The sequence below is a fragment of the Microcaecilia unicolor genome, chromosome 1, assembly GCF_901765095.1.
Source record: "Microcaecilia unicolor chromosome 1, aMicUni1.1, whole genome shotgun sequence".
Lineage (NCBI taxonomy): Eukaryota > Metazoa > Chordata > Amphibia > Gymnophiona > Siphonopidae > Microcaecilia > Microcaecilia unicolor.
The window spans coordinates 254,052,531-254,075,096 of record NC_044031.1 but is presented as its reverse complement, the minus strand read 5'-3'; the positions used below and the strand labels follow the sequence as shown (position 1 = coordinate 254,075,096).

At 43.1% G+C, this 22,566-nt stretch overlaps 1 protein-coding gene across 1 annotated transcript in view; it reads left to right on the top strand.

The window, feature by feature from the left end:
• The window catches only part of TOP2B (DNA topoisomerase II beta), a 507,457-nt gene that overhangs the window by 129,617 nt on the left and 355,274 nt on the right, over nt 1-22,566 (top strand). Inside the window, 2 exon segments of the mRNA XM_030205679.1 lie at nt 15,772-15,984; nt 16,082-16,255. Coding sequence (XP_030061539.1) covers nt 15,772-15,984; nt 16,082-16,255 — 387 coding nt within the window.

Genomic DNA, 22,566 nt, shown 5'->3' with positions numbered 1-22,566 from the left:
TGATGATACATTGAAACCCTCTGTTCAGTGTGGTGGTGGTGGCTAAGAAAGCAAAAGGAATGTTAGGTATTGTTAGGAAAGGAATGGAAAACAAAAATGAGGACTTTATAATGTCTTTGTATTGCTCCATGGTGCGACCGCACCTCGAATATTGTGTTCAATTCTGGTCACCGCATCTCAAAAAAGATATAGTGGAATTAGAAAAGGTAAAGGGGATGTGACAACTTCCTTATGTGGAAAGGCTAAAGCGACTAGGGCTCTTCAGCTTTGAGAAAAAAACGGCTGAGGGGAGATATGATAGAGGTCTATAAAATAATGAGTGGAGTGGAACGGGTAGATATGAATTGCTTTTTTACTCTAAGAATAGGACTAGGGGGCATGCAATGAAGCTACAAAGTAGTAAATTTAAAACAAATTGGAGAAAATATTTCTTCACTCAGTGTGTAATTAAACTCTGGAATTCGTTGCCAGAGAATGTGGTAAAAGCAGTTAACTTAGCTGGGTTTAAAAACAGGTTTAGATGGCTTCCTAAAGGAAAATCTATAGACAATTATTAAAATGGACTTGGGGAAAATCCACTGCTCATTTCTAGGATGAGCAGCATAAAATGTATTGCATTGTTTTGGGATCTTGCCAGGTAACCTGGGTTGGCCACTGTTGGAAACAGGATGCAGGGCTTGATGGACCTTCAGTCTGTCCCAGTGTGGCAATACTGTACTTATGACCTGAGAGAGACTAGGTAATGAGAGATGTGGTATGGGGATGAAGAACTGGAGGAGGAAAGAGGATGTGTTAGGGTGAGGATGGTGGAAAGATGTGCTGAGAGAAATGTTAAAGGGGGATGAGGTGGGGGAATAGTTGAAGGGATGTGAGCAAGAAGGATATGTAACGGAGAGTGATCTGCCTTATGGTTAGGGCTTACGAGATTCATATTCTTTGAGTTTCGCAGTCTGTGGAGCTCAAGAGGAATTGGGGGCAGTACCGTATATTTCAGTTGCTGATATTTGTAGTAACTGTGGACACAACTGTCTTGCTGCAAGAAGACAGCATCACCTGCAGCCCAGCGCTACCCTTGGACTCTGTGGATTGCTGAAATAAAAAATTGCACTATTACTCTACTCTTGGACAAATCTACTCCAAAATCTTAAAAGTTTTATATCTCTGAGCAAGAACTTTTTTTCATGACCTTAAATTCCTTGTCATTAGCTGCACAGTTCTGAGCAAGTAGAGAAAAAAATTGATTACCTTTGCATCGTGGTGTGAGGCAGGCTCACTTTCTCCCTGCACTACTCCAGTTTCTTCAGTATTGGCGTTCCTGCAAGAAGGTCTGGAAAAAGGCCTGTCGCTCAGTTCCCTTAAGGTCCAGGTAGCGGCTCTTGCTTGCTTCAGGGGTCATCTGAAGGGTGCTTCCCTGGCCTCGCAGCCAGATGTGGTGCGCTTTCTCAAGGGAGTTAATCTCCTGCGCCCTCCTCTGCACTCAGTGGTACCTGCGTGGAATCTTAATCTGGTGCTAAGAGCCTTGCAGAAGCCGCCTTGTGAACCCTTGTCGAGGGCATCTCTGGAAGACCTGATGTTGAAAGCAGTCTTTTTGGTGGCTATCACTTCAGCCAGACGAGTTTCCGAGCTCCAGGCGCTATCATGTCGAGAGCCCTTCCTGCAGTTCACTGAGGCGGGAGTGTCTATTCGCACTGTGCCTTCCTTCCTGCCCAAGATTGTTTCTCGCTTCCATGTGAATCAGCAGCTCTGTCTACCCTCCTTTCGTAGGGAGGACTACCCAGAGGAGTACTCTGCTCTCAAATATCTAGATGTGAGACGAGTCACCATCAGATACTTGGAAGTGACCAATGATTTCCGGAAGTCGGATCATCTGTTTGTGCTGTTCGCAGGTCCTCGTAAGGGTCTGCAGGCTGCCAAGCCTACAGTGGCACGATGGGTCAAGGAAACCATTGCAGCGGCTTATGTGGCCGCGGGGAAGGTGCCGCCTATCCAGCTGAAGGCTCACTCCACTAGAGCACAGGCGGCCTCGATGGCAGAGGCCGGGTCCGTCTCCTTGGAAGAGATTTGTAGGGCGGCAACTTGGGCATCGGCTCATACCTTCTCCAGACATTACCGCTTGACTGTGGCTGTCGGGCGGAGGCCCGGTTTGGAGCTTCAGTGTTGCGGTCAGGGATTTCAATATCCCGCCCTGGGTGAGTACTGCTTCGGTACATCCCACCAGTCTATGGATTGATCGGCATGATGATATGGAAGGTAAAATTATGTATCATACCTGATAATTTTCTTTCCATTAATCGTAGCCGATCAATCCATAGCCCCTCCCAGATATCTGTACTGTTTATATTCTGGTTGCATTTCAGGTTCAAGTTTAGTCTTCAGTTCCTGTTCAGGAGGACTTGGTGTTCAAGTTTTTTCAATTGGATTCTTCAGGAGTTGAGACGATTTAGTGTTACAGTGAGCTGCTGCATTCCTCTCCCCTCCATTTTACGGGGCTAGATTGAGACCTAAATTCTGCCGGCGCTCCCTCCCGCTTCGTGTGGCTGTAGGGCAGCTTTGTACCCCTCCTGCTTCAGCGGTGTTAGGGTCAGTCAGCTCCTCCCGCGGTTGCGGTTGCAGGATAGGCCAGATCCCCCTGCATCGGCGGGTGTGGTGTCTCTCCCGCTCCGCGGGGATGAGCTGGACGGATTCCCCTCCCCCACTTGTGTGGGGATGAGCTGGGTTGATTCTCCTCCCCCGTTTCGGCGGTGGTGAGCTGGGCAGAGTGTCCCTTTGTGGGTGTAATTCTCTAAGTGCTGAGTCCTGCGGATGGAGCTTTGATATCGACATACTGAGGAGTTTCCGGCAGCACATGACCACATATAGGGAGGCAAAAGGATTGCTCTCTATCTCCACCTGCTGGTAGATGGACACAACCCACCAGTCTATGGATTGATCGGCTATGATTAATGGAAAGAAAATTATCAGGTATGATACATAATTTTACCTTCTGGAACGCTAAAATGGATGGATCTAAGTTCTCTAATGGCATCCAAGTAGAACGCGGCTTAACAATAGATAAATCTGGAGCTTAGAGGGTGGGTCAAAAAGAATTTTTTAAAGTGCAATTTTCTGAAAAATTTAAATAACGCTATCCGAGTAGAAAAAGGGTCATAGATCGTAGATGGAACAAAACTTAATCCCAGGCTCAAGATCTAGTGTTGAGCTTCTGTGATGGTAAAACTTGATATATTGATTATAACTGATTCTGAGTTGCCCGGCCTCATGTTTGATAGTAACGTCCCGGTGGAAGTTGGTCATTGCACCTGTCTGATGGTTGGAAGCCTACTCGGCGCGCTCTGCATCCTCGGTTGGACTGTCGACGGTTGTCTAAAAAAGATTGTTCTCTAGCAGAACTTTGTTGTGCACGATTACACATCTCGTCTTCACTAGATCCACTATCACCAGGGGGACCATTAAACACCGTGTCTGGTGTTCTACTGAATTTTTCTTTTTTGCATTCAGAAGTAGACTTGATTGGAGGCATAATTTCTTTCATCCCTTCTGAATTTTTAAATTTTCAATTGTCGAAAGATTCACGAGCTAATTTTAACTTATCCGCCAATTTAGTTTGTAATGTGGCATATTATTCAGTAGAAGATTTCTGCTTCAATTTTTCTGCAATTGCATTCGCTTTCAGTTAAGATCTTGTTCAACTGAAGATGTCGTTTCCACTGTTAACGGCATGGGATTTCTACTGCATTTGTTTAGAATAGCATTCCATTTCTTCACAAAGTTGTCATCATATGTGAATAGTGATTGAGCTTTCTGAAGTCGTAGTCCTTTAGGAATCATGTTGTTTGATATATTGAGCCAAGGTATTCCCATGCAATTCTGCTTGAATTAACCTCTTGTTAACAGTTTCCAATTCCAGCCAAGAGGTATTACCTATTTCAGACCCTGTCTCTTCTAAAATGCCTCTCTTTGAATCAATTTCAACATGTGCTATTTAACATAGTTATAAATGATATGGAAATCAGAATGAGGAGTGAGGTGATCAAATTTGCAGATGATTGAAAACTATGCAAGGTTGTTAAAACATGTGCAGACTGTGAAATATTGCAGGAAGTCCTTAGGAAACTGGAAGATTGGGCATCTAAATGGCAGATTAAATTTAATGTGGATAAATGCAAAGTGATGCACTTTGGAAGGAATAATCCGGGTCACAGTTACCTGATGCTAGTGTCCACTTTAGGGGTCAGTGCTCAAGAAAAGTTCTTGGTGTCATAATACACTGAAATCTTCTGCTCAGTGTGTGTCGGCGGCCGAAGAAAGCAAACAGGATGCTAGGAATTATTAGGAAAGGGATGGTAAATAATAACGAAAATACTATAATGCCTTTGTATTGCTCTGTGGTGCGACTGCACCTTGAGTATTGCGTTCAGTTCTGGTCACCGTATGTCAAAATAGATATAGCGGAATTAGAAAAGATTCAAAGAACAGCGATCAGAATGATAAAGGGGATGGAACTCCTCTCGTATGAGGAAAGGCTAGAAAGGTTAGGGCTCTTCAGCTTGGAAAAGAGACAGATGAGGGGAGATATGATTGAGGTCTACCTAACCCTGAGTGGTGTAGAAAAAGTAGAGAGTCCCCCTAGTCTTTGTACTTTTGGAACGAGTAAAAAATCGATTTACTTCTAATCGATTTTTTACTCGTTCCAAAAGTACAAAGACTAGGGGGACTCTCGAGGAAGTTACTTGGAAATACTTTTAAAACAAATAGGGGGAAATATTTTTTCACTCAAGGAATTGTTAAGCTTTGGAACTCATTGCCGGAGGATGTAGTAACAGCAGTTAGCATATCTGGGTTTAAAAAATGTTTGGCCATATTCCTGGAGGAGTTCATAGTTTGCTATTGAGACAGACACGGGGATGCAACTGCTTGCTCCTGGGATTGGTGGCATGGAATGTTGCTGCTAATTGGGTTTCTGCCATGTACTTGTGACCTGGCTTGGCCACTGGAAAGCAGCATATACTGGGCAAGGAGACCATTGGTTTGACCCAGTATGGCTACTGTTATGTTCTATCTATTCAGTGAGTGAAAAAATATTTCCTCCTCCTTTGTTCTAAAAGTATTAACATGTAATTTCATTTAGTGTCCCCTAGTCTTATTCACGTTTGCCCATTCTGCACTGCTCAGGATTTTATAAACCTGTATAAAATACCTCATCAGCTGTCTTCTTTCCAAGCCGAGGAGCCCTAACCTCTTAAGCCTTTCATCATATGAGAGGAGTTGTAGCCACTTAAGATAGCAGAAATAGAAATATTTCAAAGAAGTTTGACAAAAATTATTTTTTGACATAGTGACCAGAATTGTACACAACACTCAAAGTGTGGTTGCACCATGGAGCAATACAGAGGCATTGGTGTTTTTTCCTATTTTGTATACCTTTCCTAACAATACTTAGCATTCTGTTCGGCTTTCTGGCCGCCACTGCACACTGGGTGGAAGATTTCAGTGTATTGTCCAATATGACACCTAGATCAAAAACAAATTTTGGGGGTGAGGGAGATGGTTCCTACGGAGGAACCTAATATCAGATAATTATGATTTGGATTGCATCACTTTACATTTGTCCATATTAAATCTCATCTGCCTTTCAGATGCCTGGTCTTCCAGTTATTTTTCACAGTCTCCATGTGTTTTAAGAACTTTTTTTTTTTTTTTTAATTTTTAACAGGAAGCTTTATTGAATGAATCCACAAGACATACAGTTGCAAACATTAAAAGCGGAAACCACATGATATACAGATTCATTATAGCTGAGGAGCCCACCCAATGTGGCTGCATCTTATACATCAATACTATTCCCGTCTTTTTTTTATTTAAGTGAGATGACAGCAAAAAAAATGAAAAACAAGAAAAAAAACAAACCCTTCCTAACGCCCAAGAACCTGTCCCTCACCCCATAGACCCACACCACTTCCTCTACACTGAATTAAAATCATTATCAGTCTTCATTATACTAAGGTAGAGAGCAAAGGAGCCCAAATCTTTTCCCATTTGGTTAGTGTCTTATGTTCCCGGGCCAGTAGCTTCTCCAAATCATAGACGTAACATAAAAGATTGTGCCACTTGAGAATTGAGGGGCAGCATGTCTGCTTCCAGGTTCGTGCAATCACTAGTCTTGCAGCACTGAAACAATGCTTCGCCAACACTCACCCCACACTACTGACCCCTGGTAGAGTCTTATTAAATAAAAACATAGCAGGATCCCAAGGTATAGAAGAACCCAACCAAGCTTGCACCCGCCTATGGACAGATTTCCAGAAAGCCCTCACTTTTCTACATGACCACTATATATGGCCTAACGTACCAGACTGACCACATTGGCGCCAACAATAATGGGGTACATTCACAAACATATGATGAAGTCTCACAGGCTACGAGCGGTAGATTAATTTAGTACAGTTTTCTTGTATATTCTACGCTGGAGAGACTTTAACCGAGGCTATCTCCCTCCGCTGCCATTCGTCAGCGCCATAACTTGTCCCCAGCTCAGTTTCCCACCTTTCATGATGTCTACAAGCTGATGGCAAGGCATCTCTCAGATGGCTATACAGCCAGGAAATTAGAAACTTAGTACCCTTAAAGTCAGCACATATCCCCGCTAGGAAGGTTTCCTCCCCTAACAGTTTGTTTTTCAAATTGGAGGAAATAAAAAAGTGAATAAGCTGGTGATAAGCATAGAAGTCACTTTGAGGCAGCTGATAGGCAGCCGCCAAGTCAGCAAAAGAAAAAAAACTGTCAACATCCACTGATTGCCCCCAGGACAGCAATCCATGTCTCTTCCACCTAGTGAAGACTGAGGAAGAACACCCCGGAGGAAATGCAGGGTTATATACTATAGGAGACAGATGTGATTTATAAAATCCTTTAGTTCCATCCAATTTGTTCCAACAAGAAAAGGTGTGTTGACTGATTGGGCAAGGGGCTGGTTTCAAATATCTATGTTTAGGTGGTAACCAAAGCAATTGCCCTAACCTTAAAGGGCTGCCCACCATATGCTGTTCCAAATTTACCCACAGAGTAGATGCCTGATACCATTCAGCCACTGCCTTTGCTTGAGCTGCTCTATGGTATAACCCCAAATGCTGAAACCCCAAACCACCTCTATTCTTACGAGCTAAGTATAAAATAGAACGTGGAATTCAAGGTCGCTTACCCTGCCAAATTTTTGGACGCAAGTTTGCAAGGATAGAAGCAACTGATCAATAAGAGGCTGTTATGATCTGTTAGTGAGCCCTTGTGCCCTGACTGAGCATGGCACCGGTGGAGTGACACTGCACTTGGTCAGGCAGCCAGACAACCCCAAGCTTCACCTGGGAGCGACCACCATTCCCTGGGAGTTGAACCCCCAGGTGCAGGCGGCCACCAGGACTTCAGGAACCGGCGGGGTTGCACAACCACTGACCAGGCTGACGGCAAAAGAGACAGTTCACAAGCCAGATATCCGTAGGGCAAAGAGAAGTCACAAATAGTCCAAGGTCGAGGCGGGCAGCAAACAGAGTCAGGAAAACAAGCCGAGGTCTGGAACACAGGATCTGAAGAAAGCTGGTGCACAGAACACGGACAAACCCTCCAGTACAATCGAGGCCGAAGCAACGAAGGACTGGAGGCAGAACTTTAAATAGAGAAGGAATCAGGCTAAAACATGTGCAGCTGATCCAAGATGGCTGCCTCCATCAGCAGAGAAGCACAATGCCCAAATATGGGCTTCCTTCCTGCAGCCGGCCAACCCCAAGATGGCCGCCAAAAGTTGAGATGCCCATCCCAAGATGGCCGACCTATCCTGGAGAAACACCACCAAGATAGCCGGCTATCTCTGCCGGACCACAACTCGGTGAGGAACTTAACAGTGGCATTGGTATGGATTGGAAAAGGTAGATTAAGTGGGGCAAAATATTAATTTTTACTGTAGCAATTTTACCAAACCAGGACAAATTCAGAGGGTCCCATCGCTCTAGATCAGTCTTAATCTCTTTGAGTAAGGGGGTGTAATTAGCAGAACTTAATTTTTTAAGTTTCCTAGTAATGCAAACCCTCAAATAGCGCAATCCATTGGGCACCCAGGTCAGGGGATAAAGAGGTTTACAGGTTTGGTAGTCTGCAGCAGTTAGCCTCTGTGCCATTGCTTCAGTCTTAGTAAAATTCATTTTAAACCCACACTTGGCCATAGGATTCAATTTCCTGAAATAAAGCAGGAAAGTAATCCAAAGGGGAGGAGAGGGTCAACAAAACATTGTCCGCAAAAAGAGCAATATCCAAGCTCCAGCACGCACCCCACAACTCTTTTGAATTATTCCTAATGTTTAATGCCAATGGTTCCATCACCAGGGCGAAGAGGAGTGGTGAGAGTGGGCATCCCTGACGAGTACATCTCTGTAATTCAAAGAAAGGAGAGATTTCCATTATTTTAACACATGCTTTAGGCGAGGAATAGAATTCTTGACTCCAACCAATAAAACTTGGCCCAAACCCAAACCGATGTAAAGTGTGACATAAAAAAGGCCAATGGACCCTATCGAAGGCCTTTTCCGCATTGACACTGAGCAAACAATAGGGCACTTTTTGTTGTTCAGCTATATACATGATATCATGCATGCACCATATGTTATCAGAGGCCTGTCGACTAGGGCCGAAGCCTACTTGCTCTGGGTGGATCAAAGATGCTAAAACATTAATTAACCTACAGGCTTATTTTCGAAAGTGATCGCCGGCCATCTTCAGACATAAATCGGGAGATGGCCGGCAATCTTGCAACAGCGGCGAAATTGGTATAATCGAAAGCGGCGTTTTTGACAGCATCGCTGCTTTCCCGTCGCCGCGCTGGCGAAAGTTCAAGGGAGCGTGTCAGCGGCGAAGCAAAGGCAGGACATGGGCAGGCATGGGCGTGGCTACCAGATGGCTGGCTTTTGCGGATAATGGAAGAAAAAGCGGCGTTAATCAGTATTTTGCCGGGTTTACTTGGTCCTTTAATTTTCACGACCAAGCCTCAAAAAGATGCCCCAATTGACCAGATGACCACCGGAGGGAATGTGGGATGACCTCCCCATACTCCCCCAGTGGTCACCAACCCCCTCCCACACTAAAAAAATAAAAATAGAACACTTTTTTTCCAGCCTGTATGCCAGCCTCAAATGTCATACCCAACTCCCTGACAGCAGTATGCAGGTCCCTGGAGCAGTTTTTAATGGGTGCAGTGCACTTCAGGCAGGCAGACCCAGGTCCATCCCCCCCCCCCCCCCCCCAACCTGTTATACTTGTGGTGCTAGGTGTTGAGCTCTACAAACCCCCCAAAACCCACTGTGCCCCCCTTCGCCCATAAGGGCTATGGTAATGGTGTAGAGTTGTGGGAAGTGGGTTTTGGGGGGATTTGGGGGGCTCAGCACCCAAGATAAGGGAGCTATGGACCTGGGAGCTATTTGTATATATATTTTTTTAATTTTTAGAAGTGCCCCCTAGGGTTACCCGGTTGTTGTCCTGGCATGTCAGGGGGACCAGTGCACTACAAGTGCTGGCTCCTCCCATGACCAAATGCCTTGGATTTCGCCGGGTTTGAGATGGCCGGCATTTTTTTCCATTATCGCTGAAAAACAAAAACGGCCATCTCAAACCTGGTGAACTCTGGCATTTGGCCGGCCATCTTTTTCGAAAATACGGTTCTGGCCAGCTGTTGCGCCGCTGCCAAAATCGCTGGCGACGTTCGATTATGCCACTCCTAGAGGCCCACACCTTTGCCAAAATTTGCACATCAACATTCATTACCGATATGGGACGATAAGAGGCACATCTTTGTTAGATTTAGGCATCACAGCTATCCATGCCTCCTTCATAGTAGGTGGTAAGACCTCTCCTGAACTCACAAAATTTAGAACTTCTGTCAGTATCGGTGCTAATTGGGGGGTGAAAGCTCTATAAAATTCCCCAGTAAAGCCACCTAGGTCTGGTGATTTATCTGTTTTCAATGATTTAATAGCCTTACCGTAATCGGAGCCTCGATCATGACCAACTGCTCTGGCTGCAAAGTCGGAAGGTCCAACCCCTCAAGGTATAATTGAATAGCATTGTTCTGTATAGATAGGTCTCGTGTATATAGATCTGCATAGAAATCACTGAATCTTTCCCTTATAGCTTGGGATGTTTTAAGAGTCTCCCCTGCGCTTCCTTTTATGTGAAATACAGTTCTCTCAGTATGCAATTTATGTAGTTTGATCACCAGCTGTCTACTGATCTTGTTCCGTTCCTTATAGCTATGCAAGTGCAGTGTTTTAAGAACTTTTAATAGTTTTTTGTCATCTCCAAATTTAATCACCTTGCTCAATATTCCCATTTCTAGATCATTTATAAATATTAAATAGTACCGGTTCCATACAGATATTTGGGGCATTCAGCTGGTCATCCCTCCTCCATTGAGAATAATGGCCATTTAACCCTACCCTCAGTTTTCTATCCGTTAACCAGTTCCTAATCCACAACTGAATATTGCCTCCTATCCCTTGGCTTTTTAATTTCCTCAGGATTCTCTCATGAGGGACTTCGTTGAAAGCTGTCTGAAAATCTAGGTGTACTGCATCAACTGGCTCACCTTTATTTACTACTACTTATCATTTCTATAGCGCTACTAGACGTATGCAGCGCTGTACACTTGAACATGAAGAGACAGTCCCTGCTCGACAGAGCTTACAATCTAATTAGGACAGACAAACAGGACAAACAAGAGATAAGGGAACTGAACAAGTGAATAAGGGTTAGGAGTTAAAAGCAGCATCAAAAATTTGGGCTTTTAGCTTAGATTTGAAGACGGCCAGAGATGGAGCTTGACGTACCGGCTCAGGAAGTCTATTCCAGGCATATGGTGCAGCAAGATAAAAGGAACGAAGTCTGGAGTTAGCAGTGGAGGAGAAGGGTGCAGATAAGAGAGATTTACCCAGTGAACGGAGTTCCCCGGGAGGAATATAGGGAGAGATAAGTGAAGAGGTACTGAGGAGCTGCAGAGTGAATGCACTTATAGGTCAATAAGTGGAGTTTGAACTGTATGCGGAAATGGATAGGAAGCCAGTGAAGTGACTTGAGGAGAGGGCTGATACGAGCATAACGACCCTGGCGGAATATTAGTCGTGCAGCAGAATTTTGAACAGATTGAAGAGGAGAGAGATGGCTAAGTGGGAGACCTGTGAGAAGCAATTTGCAATAGTCTAAGCGAGAGGTGATAAGAGCGTGGATGAGGGTTCTGGTAGTGTGCTCTGAAAGGAACGGGCAGATTTTCCTGATATTATGTTTACTCATGCCTTCAAAGAAATGGAGCAAATTGATGAAGCAAGACTTCCCTTGGTTGAATCCATGGTGTCTGTCCTATTAAACCATATTTGTTTGTGTTCAGTAATTTTATTCTTTATAATAGTTTCCACAATTTTTCCCAGCACTGATGTCAGACTTACCAGTATGTAGTTTCTTAGGTCATCATGGAACTCTTAAAAAAAAAAAAAAAAAAAATCAGCGTTATATTGACCATCTTCTTCCGAAGCAAAGAATGGAGTAGCTGCCCAGTGGTTAATGCATCACACTTTGATCCTGGGGAACTGGGTTCGATTCCTACTGCAGCTGCTTGTGACTATGGGCAAGTCACTTAACCCTCCACTGCCCCAGGTACAAATAAGTACCTGTATATACTATGTAAACCGCTTTGAATGTAGTTGCAAAAACCACTAAAAGACGGTATATCAAATCACATTCCCTTTTCCTTCAGGTACTGTGGATAATTTTAATGATAGGTTACAGATTGCTAACAGCAGATTAGCAATTTCATGTTTGAGTTCTTTCAGTACTCTAGGGCAGTGTTTCCGAAGTCAGTCCTGGAGCACCCCTAGTACCCCTTGCCAGTCAGGTTTTCAAGATATTCACAATGAATATGCATGAGAGTGATTTGCATACACTACCTCTGTTGCATGCAAATCTTTTTCATGCATATTCATTGTGGATGTCCTGAAAACCTGAAAGGCAAGGGGGTACTCCAGGACCTACTTGGAAAACACTTCTCTAGGGTGTACACCATCTGGCCCAGGTGATTTGCCACTCAGTAATTTGTTGATTTGGCTCAGTACTACTTCCAGTTTCTTTCAGTTTCCCTGCATCGTTGCCCTTGAAAACCATTTCTGGTACAGATAGATCTCTTAGATCATGTTCAGTAAAGACTGAAGCAAAGAATTTGTTCTGTCTGACTGCTACATTCTTGTCCTCCCTGCATGCTCCTTTTTCTTCTTGGTGATCTAATGGTCCCATGGATTCCTCACAGGCTTTCTTCTTTTGATATACCTGAAAATGTTTTTACTATGAGTTTTTTCCTCTGTGGCAAGTTCTTTTCGTATTCTCTTTTAACTTTCTTTTATCAGTGCTTTTCATCTAACTTGCCATTGTTTATGCTGCTGCTTGCTTCTTCATTTGGATCCTTTTCCAATTTTTTGATGGATGTTCTGTTGCCATTAATAGTCTGTTTCACTTCTCCCTTTAGCCATCTTGGCTGTAGTTTTGCTCTTCTATTCCACTTATTAATAAGGGTGGAAATATCTGGTCTGGGCTTCCAATATGGTATTTTTAAAGAATGCCTATGCCTTATTTAAAGTCCTAACCTTTAGTAGCCTACCCTTTTTTAGCTTTTTTTAAACCATTTTCCTCATTTTATTATATTTGCTTTTTGAAAATTAAATTCTTCAAGAAACAGCCATTTATTATGTTTAATCCATAAGGATTCCATGTTGCTGTTTCCTGTAGAATTTTTATTTTGTTTGACTCATTCTTCTTTAACATATAGCGCAACCCCTCCTCCAATTTGATCCACTCTATCATTGCAATATAATTTATACTCTGGTAAGTCTAGAGGCCATCTATTCATGCTCTAGGCTGTGACAGTTGAACTTTTTGCCAAAGGTTGAAACTTAGTTTCACTATGGGGAAAAGGGTTTTACACTATTTAAACACCGTTAATAAAGTTTGCTTTTTTAAATTCAAACTGGTTTTATCAACAAACCTACAATTTTTCTCTTATTTGAATTTTTAAGTTACTAAAAGCACAGAGCAAAATAATGTTTATTTACCCAGAGAGGTGTCCTCTGCTCTCAGGACTCCTCCAGTAGATGTTATCCAGGGGAAGTAATTTCATGCACATGGGAATGTTTTAATTACCACTTAATTTAAATTAAAAAAAAAACTCTCTTTTTTTGCTTAAAAACATAAGAGGCTAATCTTGCTGTTATTGAGTGACAAACTCAAAATGCAAGGCATATTCTCTGAAGGATTACATTTTATTGTTGATGCACTTCCTTCTTTTCATATGTATGCCGTGGCTTATGAAGTAAAAAAAATCAACAAAACATATACAATTGAATAACAAAAAAGGTGCTCAAATCCAATGTGCTAGTGACAGTGATTCTTAACACTAGAGAAAAAAGGACTTGATTATAATGGGACAGAACTTAAGAAATAGTAATACCAGCTACAGTCTTCAAAATATTAGTTTCACTGTTTGATTATTTTCTTATTTTGATATTGTTCATACATCTTTGATTTATTTGGTCCTGATATTAGTTTCTCTTATAACCTTACTTTTTTATTGAAAAAAGTCTCTGGAGTATTATAAGCTTCATATCTTAAAACTAATGTTTCATATTTCATTTTCCAGTTTTGAATGTAGTATTCTGACTTGCTTTAATATGCCCTGATTGTACTGTCAGTTTATCCCATGCCTCACCAACGAAATCAATCTAAGCTTGAACATCATGAGCTCATGAGCAAATGCATTCCAATTAAAACTCAATACCGAAAAAACACATTGTCTCATCCTCTCATCCCAATACAATGTGAACAAACCCACAAATATAAATACCCCAGATTACATCCTCCCTATCTCAGACAGCCTAAAAATCCTCGGCGTTAAATCGACTGAAACTTCTCACTCGAGAGCCAAGTGAAATCTACAACAAAGAAAATGTTCCACTCAATGTGGAAGCTCAAACGCTTGAAACCATTCTTCCTGAGAGAAACATTTCGCAACCTGATACAATCAATGGTACTAAGCCATGCAGATTAGTCCAATGGTATCTATGCAGGATGCAAAAAACAACTCATAAAGAAACTACAGACCGCCCAAAACACAGCAGCCAGACTTGTATTTGGAAAAACGTGCTTCGAAAGTGCCAAACCTCTCCTAGAAAAACTACACTGGCTCCCAATCAATGAATGTGTATTGTCTTCAAAATCTGTACCATGGTTCATAAAATTATCTACTGCGAAGCCCTGGGATACATAACAGATTTCATAGACTTACCAACCAGAAACACAATCAGATCAACAAGAACATACTTAAACCTCCATTACCCCAACTGCAAAGGACTCAAATACAAGTCAACCTATGCAACCAGCTTTTCCTACATAAGCACACAACTATGGAACACACTTCCAAAAGTCGTGAAGACTACATACAACCACCCAAACCTCCGGAAATCACTAAAAACCAACCTATTCAATAAGGCATACCCTACAGCCCTGACTTAAATGCCTGAACCCTGCTACACAAGAAACCAAAGCTCGTAATTGGACATACCATAACTCCTCATCTCTATAATTCCCCAATGTGTCTGTAACACATGTACCTTACTCTACGTCAATATCACATTGTATTTGTTCCTACCGGTCTTGGCGAACGCCATACAGTACTATATAAGCCACATTGAGCCTGCAAATAGGTGGGAAAATGTGGGATACAAATATTTTTAATTTTGATGTATTGTCTTAAGGTGTCCTAGTAAACCTTTGGCTTTGATGGAAAAACATGGGATAAACAAATAGTGATGATGGGTTTGTGTGTTAAGCATAGTCCTTGTTTTAAAAAAATTATTTTCGAGTTAATTTTAAGTTCATACATTGCATGTGCCTGTATTATGCTTGCTTTGGATTCATATAGTAATAAGGCAGCAGTATCCTGTTTCACTTACATTTACACCTAAGTAGAAGAAACTGTAACTTTCTTAAGGTGCTAATTTTTATTTTACTTTGTATAAAATATACATTGGAAGCAAGAGTGATCTTAAGAATGTCAGTTTTTACGGACAATTGTCACCACATGCTGCAGCATAGAAACAGCAGATTAACATGACTAACTGTCACCATTTTAAAATTTCTTTAACATACAGGGAGCTGTATCTTAATGACTTTCAAATTATTTGCAAACAAACTTTTCTCTCTACATTGAGTAGAACATTACAGCGTTAAGAGGGCCATTTTATTGTAGGCGCTTGCTAACCGTTAGTATATGAACACCGTAAAGCTTGAAAAGGAAGCACAGGGGTTGTTTCTTGGGACATTGAGTTAAGCACAAAAAGTTAAAAAAAAAGTCTATAGTGTTGTCCATGCAGGGATTGTGCATACAAGGTACTATCATGTTTGTTTTATTAATAATGACCTACATTAGTGCTTATCAATCTTTTTGTGACCATAACCACATGCTTGAGGCCAAATAAAATTGTGCAACTCCTCCAGAAGTATAAAATATTGATGCACCTTTGGAGAACCTATTGAGGGCATGACCCCATTTGGGGTCCTGTCCTACACCTGGGAAGCTCTGACCTACATTTTTAAAATTATTGTTTTAACATCTTATCTTATAAATCTGAAACACTTTTTATTATAAATGTGATTCTGATTTTATCTATAAAGTTGCTGTTTTTTTTTTTTAAATTACAGACTTGGATGAATAATATGCTGAAGACAACTGATCCCAGGATTAAGTATTTTGATGGTGATGATTACACCTGTATTACATTCCAACCTGATTTATCCAAATTTAAGATGGAAAAACTTGACAAGGATATCGTAGCCCTTCTCACAAGAAGAGCCTATGACGTTGCTGGATCCTGTAAAGGGGTCAAAGTTATATTCAATGGGAAAAAACTGCCTGTAAATGGTGCTTTAATATATTTGACAAAATATGTGTCATTACTTTTGGATTTGTGTTGAGGACATTGATTCATTATTTACTGTTTTGATACTATAGGTAAATGGATTCAGAAGTTACGTAGATCTTTACGTAAAGGACAAGTTGGATGAAACGGGTGTTGCACTTAAAGTTATTCACGAAGTAGTGAATGAGCGGTGGGATGTGTGTCTCACTTTGAGTGAAAAAGGATTCCAACAGATCAGTTTTGTTAATAGTATAGCTACCACAAAGGTGAGTGCATTGTTTTTCAGACCATTTAAAAGCAGCGAAATATTATACACAAAGAAGTCCATTGTATTTCAATATATCATATAACTATTTCAGAGTTCAAAACTTTTGCACAAATTATGTAAGCCCTGATTTTGTAGTAAAAAGCTGCATTTATTGTTTTGATCCCAGCACCCTGTCTTCAATTGTAACTAGCTTTAGTCATTTGGAAGTATCTGTAAGATACCAAATACGAAAGCTCATTTTGTTCTACTTGCTTTACTTGTTTCCAGAAGTGGGAGTTGGTAACTGAAGAAATACTTTTCTAGAAATCATTTTAAATTTTCTAATTTTCTTGGAGTGTCCCCTAGTCCTAGTATGGATTCTGTTGTGAAGATTTAAGGAAATGGAAGAAGTAAAAAGTCATTCCCTATTAACATGTTCCATGTTACTCTTAATGCAGCATTGCCCAACCTTTACAAGCCCAAAGCACACCTGCGTTTTCAATAATGTTGTGTAGCATAGCAGTCCCAGTGGAGCAGCGAGTGTAGACATGGGAGAGGCCTTGTATTGCCAAAACAAAAACTAGGGTAGTGCAGCAAACCCCATCAAATTGGGAGAAGGCTCAGTTGGGGGCAGGTGAGGAAGAGGTGCTGTATGCAGAGTGTGTATTATATAAAGTAGCACCCTGCTGTTCAAGCTCTGCATGAGCCACGGAGTGTGAGAAGAATTGAAAAAGGATAGGTGCATAGGTTACTGTATGCACTCAAAAAAGCTCTTTTAAGAGACACTATTGGTGTTTCTTGCTGTTGTAAGGTGCTGTTCTGGACCTGAGCATCAGACACTGATGACGCCCCCTCTTCTGGCTCCTGGTACATATGATCAGGATAAAGATACTGCTGCTTGGGTTGGGAAGCAGTGCTATGTCATATCACCTCTCATTCATTTCTTCTTTAATCTAAAGAACACTAATTTGTCTTGTGGTGTATGCGTATGTTTTATAAAATACACAGGAAGTAAATTTATATATGGGTATTATCCATTATTTTGGCTTGTTTTGGGAGCCTGCTTTATAAAGGTACAAAGGTAACTGTTGGTTTTAAAGAGACTTGGTACCTTGGAATTTCTCACATAGGCATCCTGTTATAAATTACCCCATACAAGTCCAGACTCTGAGGTTATGCTACATTTTGACCTCCTGGTCGCTGAGTTCAGAAATGAATCTGCATAAAACATTATATTTTTTTCCATCAGCAAACAGGATTGAGTTAGGCACACAGGTGGTTGACAACATTGCAAATTGTAGGGATGGGGCAGTTCTCCCAGAGTGCAAAACTTAAAGTTAATGAGATGTGTGGCTCTTCCCATTCTGAGAAATCTCCTCTACTCCTTGGTATTTTTTTTTCTTTTTTGTTTTGTACCATTTAGCTGAACAGACACTATACAAAGTTCTCCTGATTTTCTTTAAATTAAATTTTTGGCTAACTCTCTTGATTTCTTTATTTTCTTAATAAACAATTGAGTGTAATATTCAGCCGGTGGTGGGTCATCAGCTTCATTAGCCCTGGATATTCAGTGGTGTGCCATGTGTGGCCATACACAGCTTATTCGGTGCTAATTGCCCCAGTGCTAGCTGCTGGAGCTTATGTGGGTCCCAGCTGATATTCAGCATAGTTTTCTGATTACTTTTTTTTTGCCCCTGTCCTGATCATCCTCTTCCCAGCCTGTGACATTATGACCCCCGACCCCCCACCGGGCCTACCTTAGATCTCTGGTGGCCTGATGGTGGCAGGAGAAAACCCCATTCACTCCTGCCCATAGTGGCAGCATCCTGAAAACAGCTACCGTGACTTCTTGTAGCAGCTTTATGGTACTAACTGCCACCCTCTCCCCCCCCCCCCCCCCACTGGACTACCGGAGATACTTAGGCCCGAAGGGGGGGGGGGTCGTTGAGACTGGGAGGGGGGATGTTCAGGGGGGGGTCTCCATGCAGTGGGCTGGGGGGAAGGTGGCAGGAAGTAGGGGGCTGTTCCAGGGCAGTTGCATTGGGTGTGTTTGGTCTTACGGCTGAGAAGCTTGTCTTGGACACTGGGAGTGGACGTGCATTGATTGGGTCTCCACCTGACTTGACGCCAACAGTTGTGCAGGGCCCCTGGGACCAGTCAGCATCGGACCCGACCACTGAGGCAACATGCGGATTCGACAACACCACATCTGCACCGAGTAGCATTGATGACCGGCATCGGGCAAAGGCCAAGAAGCATTGCCATTGATCCCTCTCGAAGCATGGTGCCGGGAGTTCCAGGGCACCGAGTTAGTCTACAGTAGGCAGATGCAAATTCATTAGGTCGTCCGATGGAAGCTGGTAGAGTCGCACCATAGCACGAGCTACCCTAAGGCCAGAATCTGGATTATCCCACTGAACTGAGAATCTTCATAGCCTCGTGAATATGAAAGGTCTTAGGGGGCTTCTTGGTGCCAAACATAATAGACGGTGTCACAGAGGTTCCCACCGTCAAATCAGGAGAGGAAATGTTTAAGACTTCAAGGAAATGGATAAAAAGTCTCGGGAGTTCTTCCTTTCTGAACAGTCTGGACACCATGGGGTCATCCCCTTCATCTGGCGGCAGTTCCCCCTCTTCGAGAGGATCTGAACCAGCAGTAAGGGAGGCTCCGAATCACAAGACTCTTGAAGAAATTCCAAATGCTGCCTCTTACTCAAGTGCGCTGGTGGGGTTGAACGAGATCTTTGAGAAGAGGGACGACCAGTAGAACCTTGAGGGTTCGCTGCTCCTTTCAATAAAAAAGCTTTATACATTAAGAGAACAAATTCTGGAGAAAAGGGAGCTGGTCTGACAAGCCCCATGCAGAATCCCCCACAGACTCCAAAGTTAAAGAATCCAGCAGGCTAACTGGCTTCTGTAAGCTGGAGACAGTAGGCGGTGCTGCATGCTGGCCAAGGGAAAAAACCGAGGCCGCCGAAGCGGGCATCCCTGAGGAGCCTGACTTTCCTGCCGAAAAGGACTCCGGCACTGCAGCTGCTTCAAGAGTGGGCCACTCAGCTGACTCAAGTAGTGCAGCTTGCACAGACCCTCACGCACAAAGATCACATGCCCTGGATGCCGCTTGCTGGTTCCCACATCGGGAGCAGCGTTTGATAGACTCGGATGGGGTTAGACATGAGCTACGCCGAAGAAAGCTGACAAATCTGCGGCCAAAGGCCCCCCCCCCCCCCAAAAAAAAAAAAAAAAAAATAGAACAGCGCCGCAGAGAGCCGGTTCCAATATGACTTCTTTTTTTTTTTTTTTTTAACGCAAAACACTGCCTCTTACCTCTGGTGCTTTTTTTTGGGGGGGGGGGGGGGGGGGGAGAGGGGGGTTTGTTTAGACAGGAGAGAAAATAGAAGTAGAAAAGAAAGGCAAACATGCCTCAGAAGCCTCCGGCAACAGTGGGAGCGACGGAGGGAGGAAAGGGAGGGACCCGGCACCACCGGGTGTAATCAGTAAGACTCCTCAACCCCAAAACCAGGCTGCTACTACTCCTGGGGATGGGAAAGGAGCCGGTCAATTCAGAGCTGCACTGTTGTGTCCTTCCACGTGCTAGATAGAGAGAATACGGAGGTTCTGGCAGCTGCATGTGACCACATATACCAAACCTCTGTAGTCCACTCTCTCTCTCTACCTACTGGTAGAGGGACACAACCCACAAGTCTCTGGATTGATCTGCAGGACACTATGGAAAGACTGATTTGCACCACCAACTGATGTGCTTCACTTGTTTCCACAAGCGGAGATTTGACAGGGGACAAAAAAAAAGCCTCTCATGAAGTGAACTAGAGGCTGTCCAGAGATGGGCCTACCCTCTTCATGTCAATGATAAGCACTAATTGCACTAAGGTGAACCCTTACCAAGTCAGTCTTGAGACCAGACTCAGAGGTGTAGAAGGTATTCAAGAAGGGTCTTGTAAGGCAAGAAAGAGGATCTAGGGCCTTGAACTCAAACCAGACATCAAACCTCCTCCACTTGAAAGTAACACCTTTTAGTGGAATCTCTCCTGGAAGTCAGCAATAATCTGAAAACACCTCAGGAAGATGCAAGGAAGCAAGTTCTAAGTTCGTAAACATGCAGGCTGTGAGGGCCAGAGATTGGAGGTTGGGATGTAGAAGAGATCCCTTGTTCTGCATGAGGAGGGTCAGAAAACACTCCAATCCCCATGGTTCTTCAGACAAGAACTCCAGAAGAGGGAACCAGATCTGTCTAGGCCAGTATGGAAAAATCAGGATCATGGTTCCTTGGTTTTGCTTGAGTTAAGTCTTCTCTACAAGAGTATGGGAGCATATGAATACAGAAGATCAGTCCCCAATGAAGGAGGAAGGCATGGGCCTAGAGACGGGTAGTGGGGTGCATTGATCATCATCTAGGTCAGGTGATTCTAGTGGCCTCAGATTGGTCCAGGTGTCCATGGTATGTGGACTTGGTTCGGCTGCTAGTCGATTGCCATCTGAGGCTTATGGGGCGTTGAGGGCTGTTACGTCAGGGTCCTGTCCTGTCATGGAGGATCCTTCCCCCTTTGGTCTTATGGCTTGGCTCTTGAGAGGGCACGCTTGCAATGGAAGGGGTTCCCAGACAGGGTGATTACTACTATGTTGCATGCAAGAAAACGGTCCACCTCCACGGCCTATTCACGGATTTGGTGCACCTTTGAGTCTTGGTGCTCGGCGGCAGGACTTTCATCTTCCTCAGCCACAGTACCTTCCATCTTAGCCTTCTTACAAGATGGTTTGGATTGGTCTTTGTCCTTAGCTTCGTTGAAGGTACAGGTGGCTGCTTTGGCTTGCTTCCGGGGCTGTCTGCAAGGAACTTCTCTAGGTTCTCACCTGATATAATTTGTTTCCTCCTTGGAGTAAATCATCTTCGTCCTCCTCTCCTTCCTGTTCTGCCGAATTGGAACCTAAACGTGGTCCTTTGTGCTATGCAGAGTCCTCCTTTTGAACTGTTAGTTTCTTTGTCATTGAAGGATCTCACTCTAAAGGCAGTGTTTTTGGTGGCTATTGCTTCAGCTAAATGAGTGTTGGAACTGCAATCCCTTTTCTGCAGGGATCCATTTTCTTCGTTTTACAGAGGCTGGGGTTTCCATTAGGATGGTTTCATCCTTTCTTCCGAAGGTGGTTTCATGGTTTCGCGGTTCCACTTGAATCAGCCAGTATTCCTTGAAGCTTTTCGCTGGGAGGATTATCCCACCGAGTTTGGGGCACTATGATGCCTCGATCTTGGACATGTACTAATCAGGTATCTTGAAGTCACTAATGATTTCTGTCGGTCTTATCTTTTTGTTCTTCATGTAGGCCGGAAGAAAGGTGAAATGGTTTCAAAAGCCACAGTAGCCTGGTGGCTTAGAGAGGCATCTCATCTGTGTATATAGCTATGGGAAAGTCCCCTCCATCTCAACTTAAAACACATTATACCAGAGTGCAGGCTACTTCCTTCGCAGAGTACCATTCCATTCCGATGGAGAAGATTTGTAGGTTGGTCAGTTGGTCATCGGTACATAGGTCCGCTAAGCATTACAGAATTGATGTATCAGCGCTTCAGGAGGCAGCATTTGAGGCTTTGGTTTTAGCCACAGGGGGTGATGTTCTCCCATCTCACTTGAGGACTGCTTTGGTATATCCCACAAGTCTCTGGATTGATCTGCGGGATTCTAAGGAAGGTAAAATTAGTCTTTACTCGATTCCATTAGTCCCAACAGATCAATCCAGAGGCCAGCCCTCTTCTTTCTCTGCATGTTTGATAACGTTGTTCCTTTCAGTGTTTTTATGTTGCTTCCAGCATTTGATTCCTTTAAAAAAAAAAAAAAAAAACCCAAAAACAAAAAAGGGAAAATTTGGGTTGACATCAGTGCTTTGTAGTGTCCTTGACACTTTATCCTCCTGCATGAGTGGTTGAGATGCCTGTTTGGCATTTATACACAGGAGAGAAATTCTAAATGGGCTATCTGTTTCTTCCACTGCTTTGGTGTTGACAATACTGAGGTTCTGGCAGCTGCACGTGACCACATATACCAAACTTTTGTAGTTCCCTCTATCTCCACCTCCTGGTAGAGGGACACAACCCACAAGTCTCTAGATTGATCTGCTGGGACTAATGGAAAGAAAATTTATCAGGTAAGGGCTAATTTTACCTTATAGGGTTACAACCGCTTGTATCATGGGACCTCAATGTAGTCCTCACCCAGCTGATGAAAACTCCTTTTTGAGCTGCTGGTTTCCTGTTATCTGGAGTACTTGACCTGGAAGGTCTTGTTTTTGATGGCTGTTACATCAAATCGCAGGGTC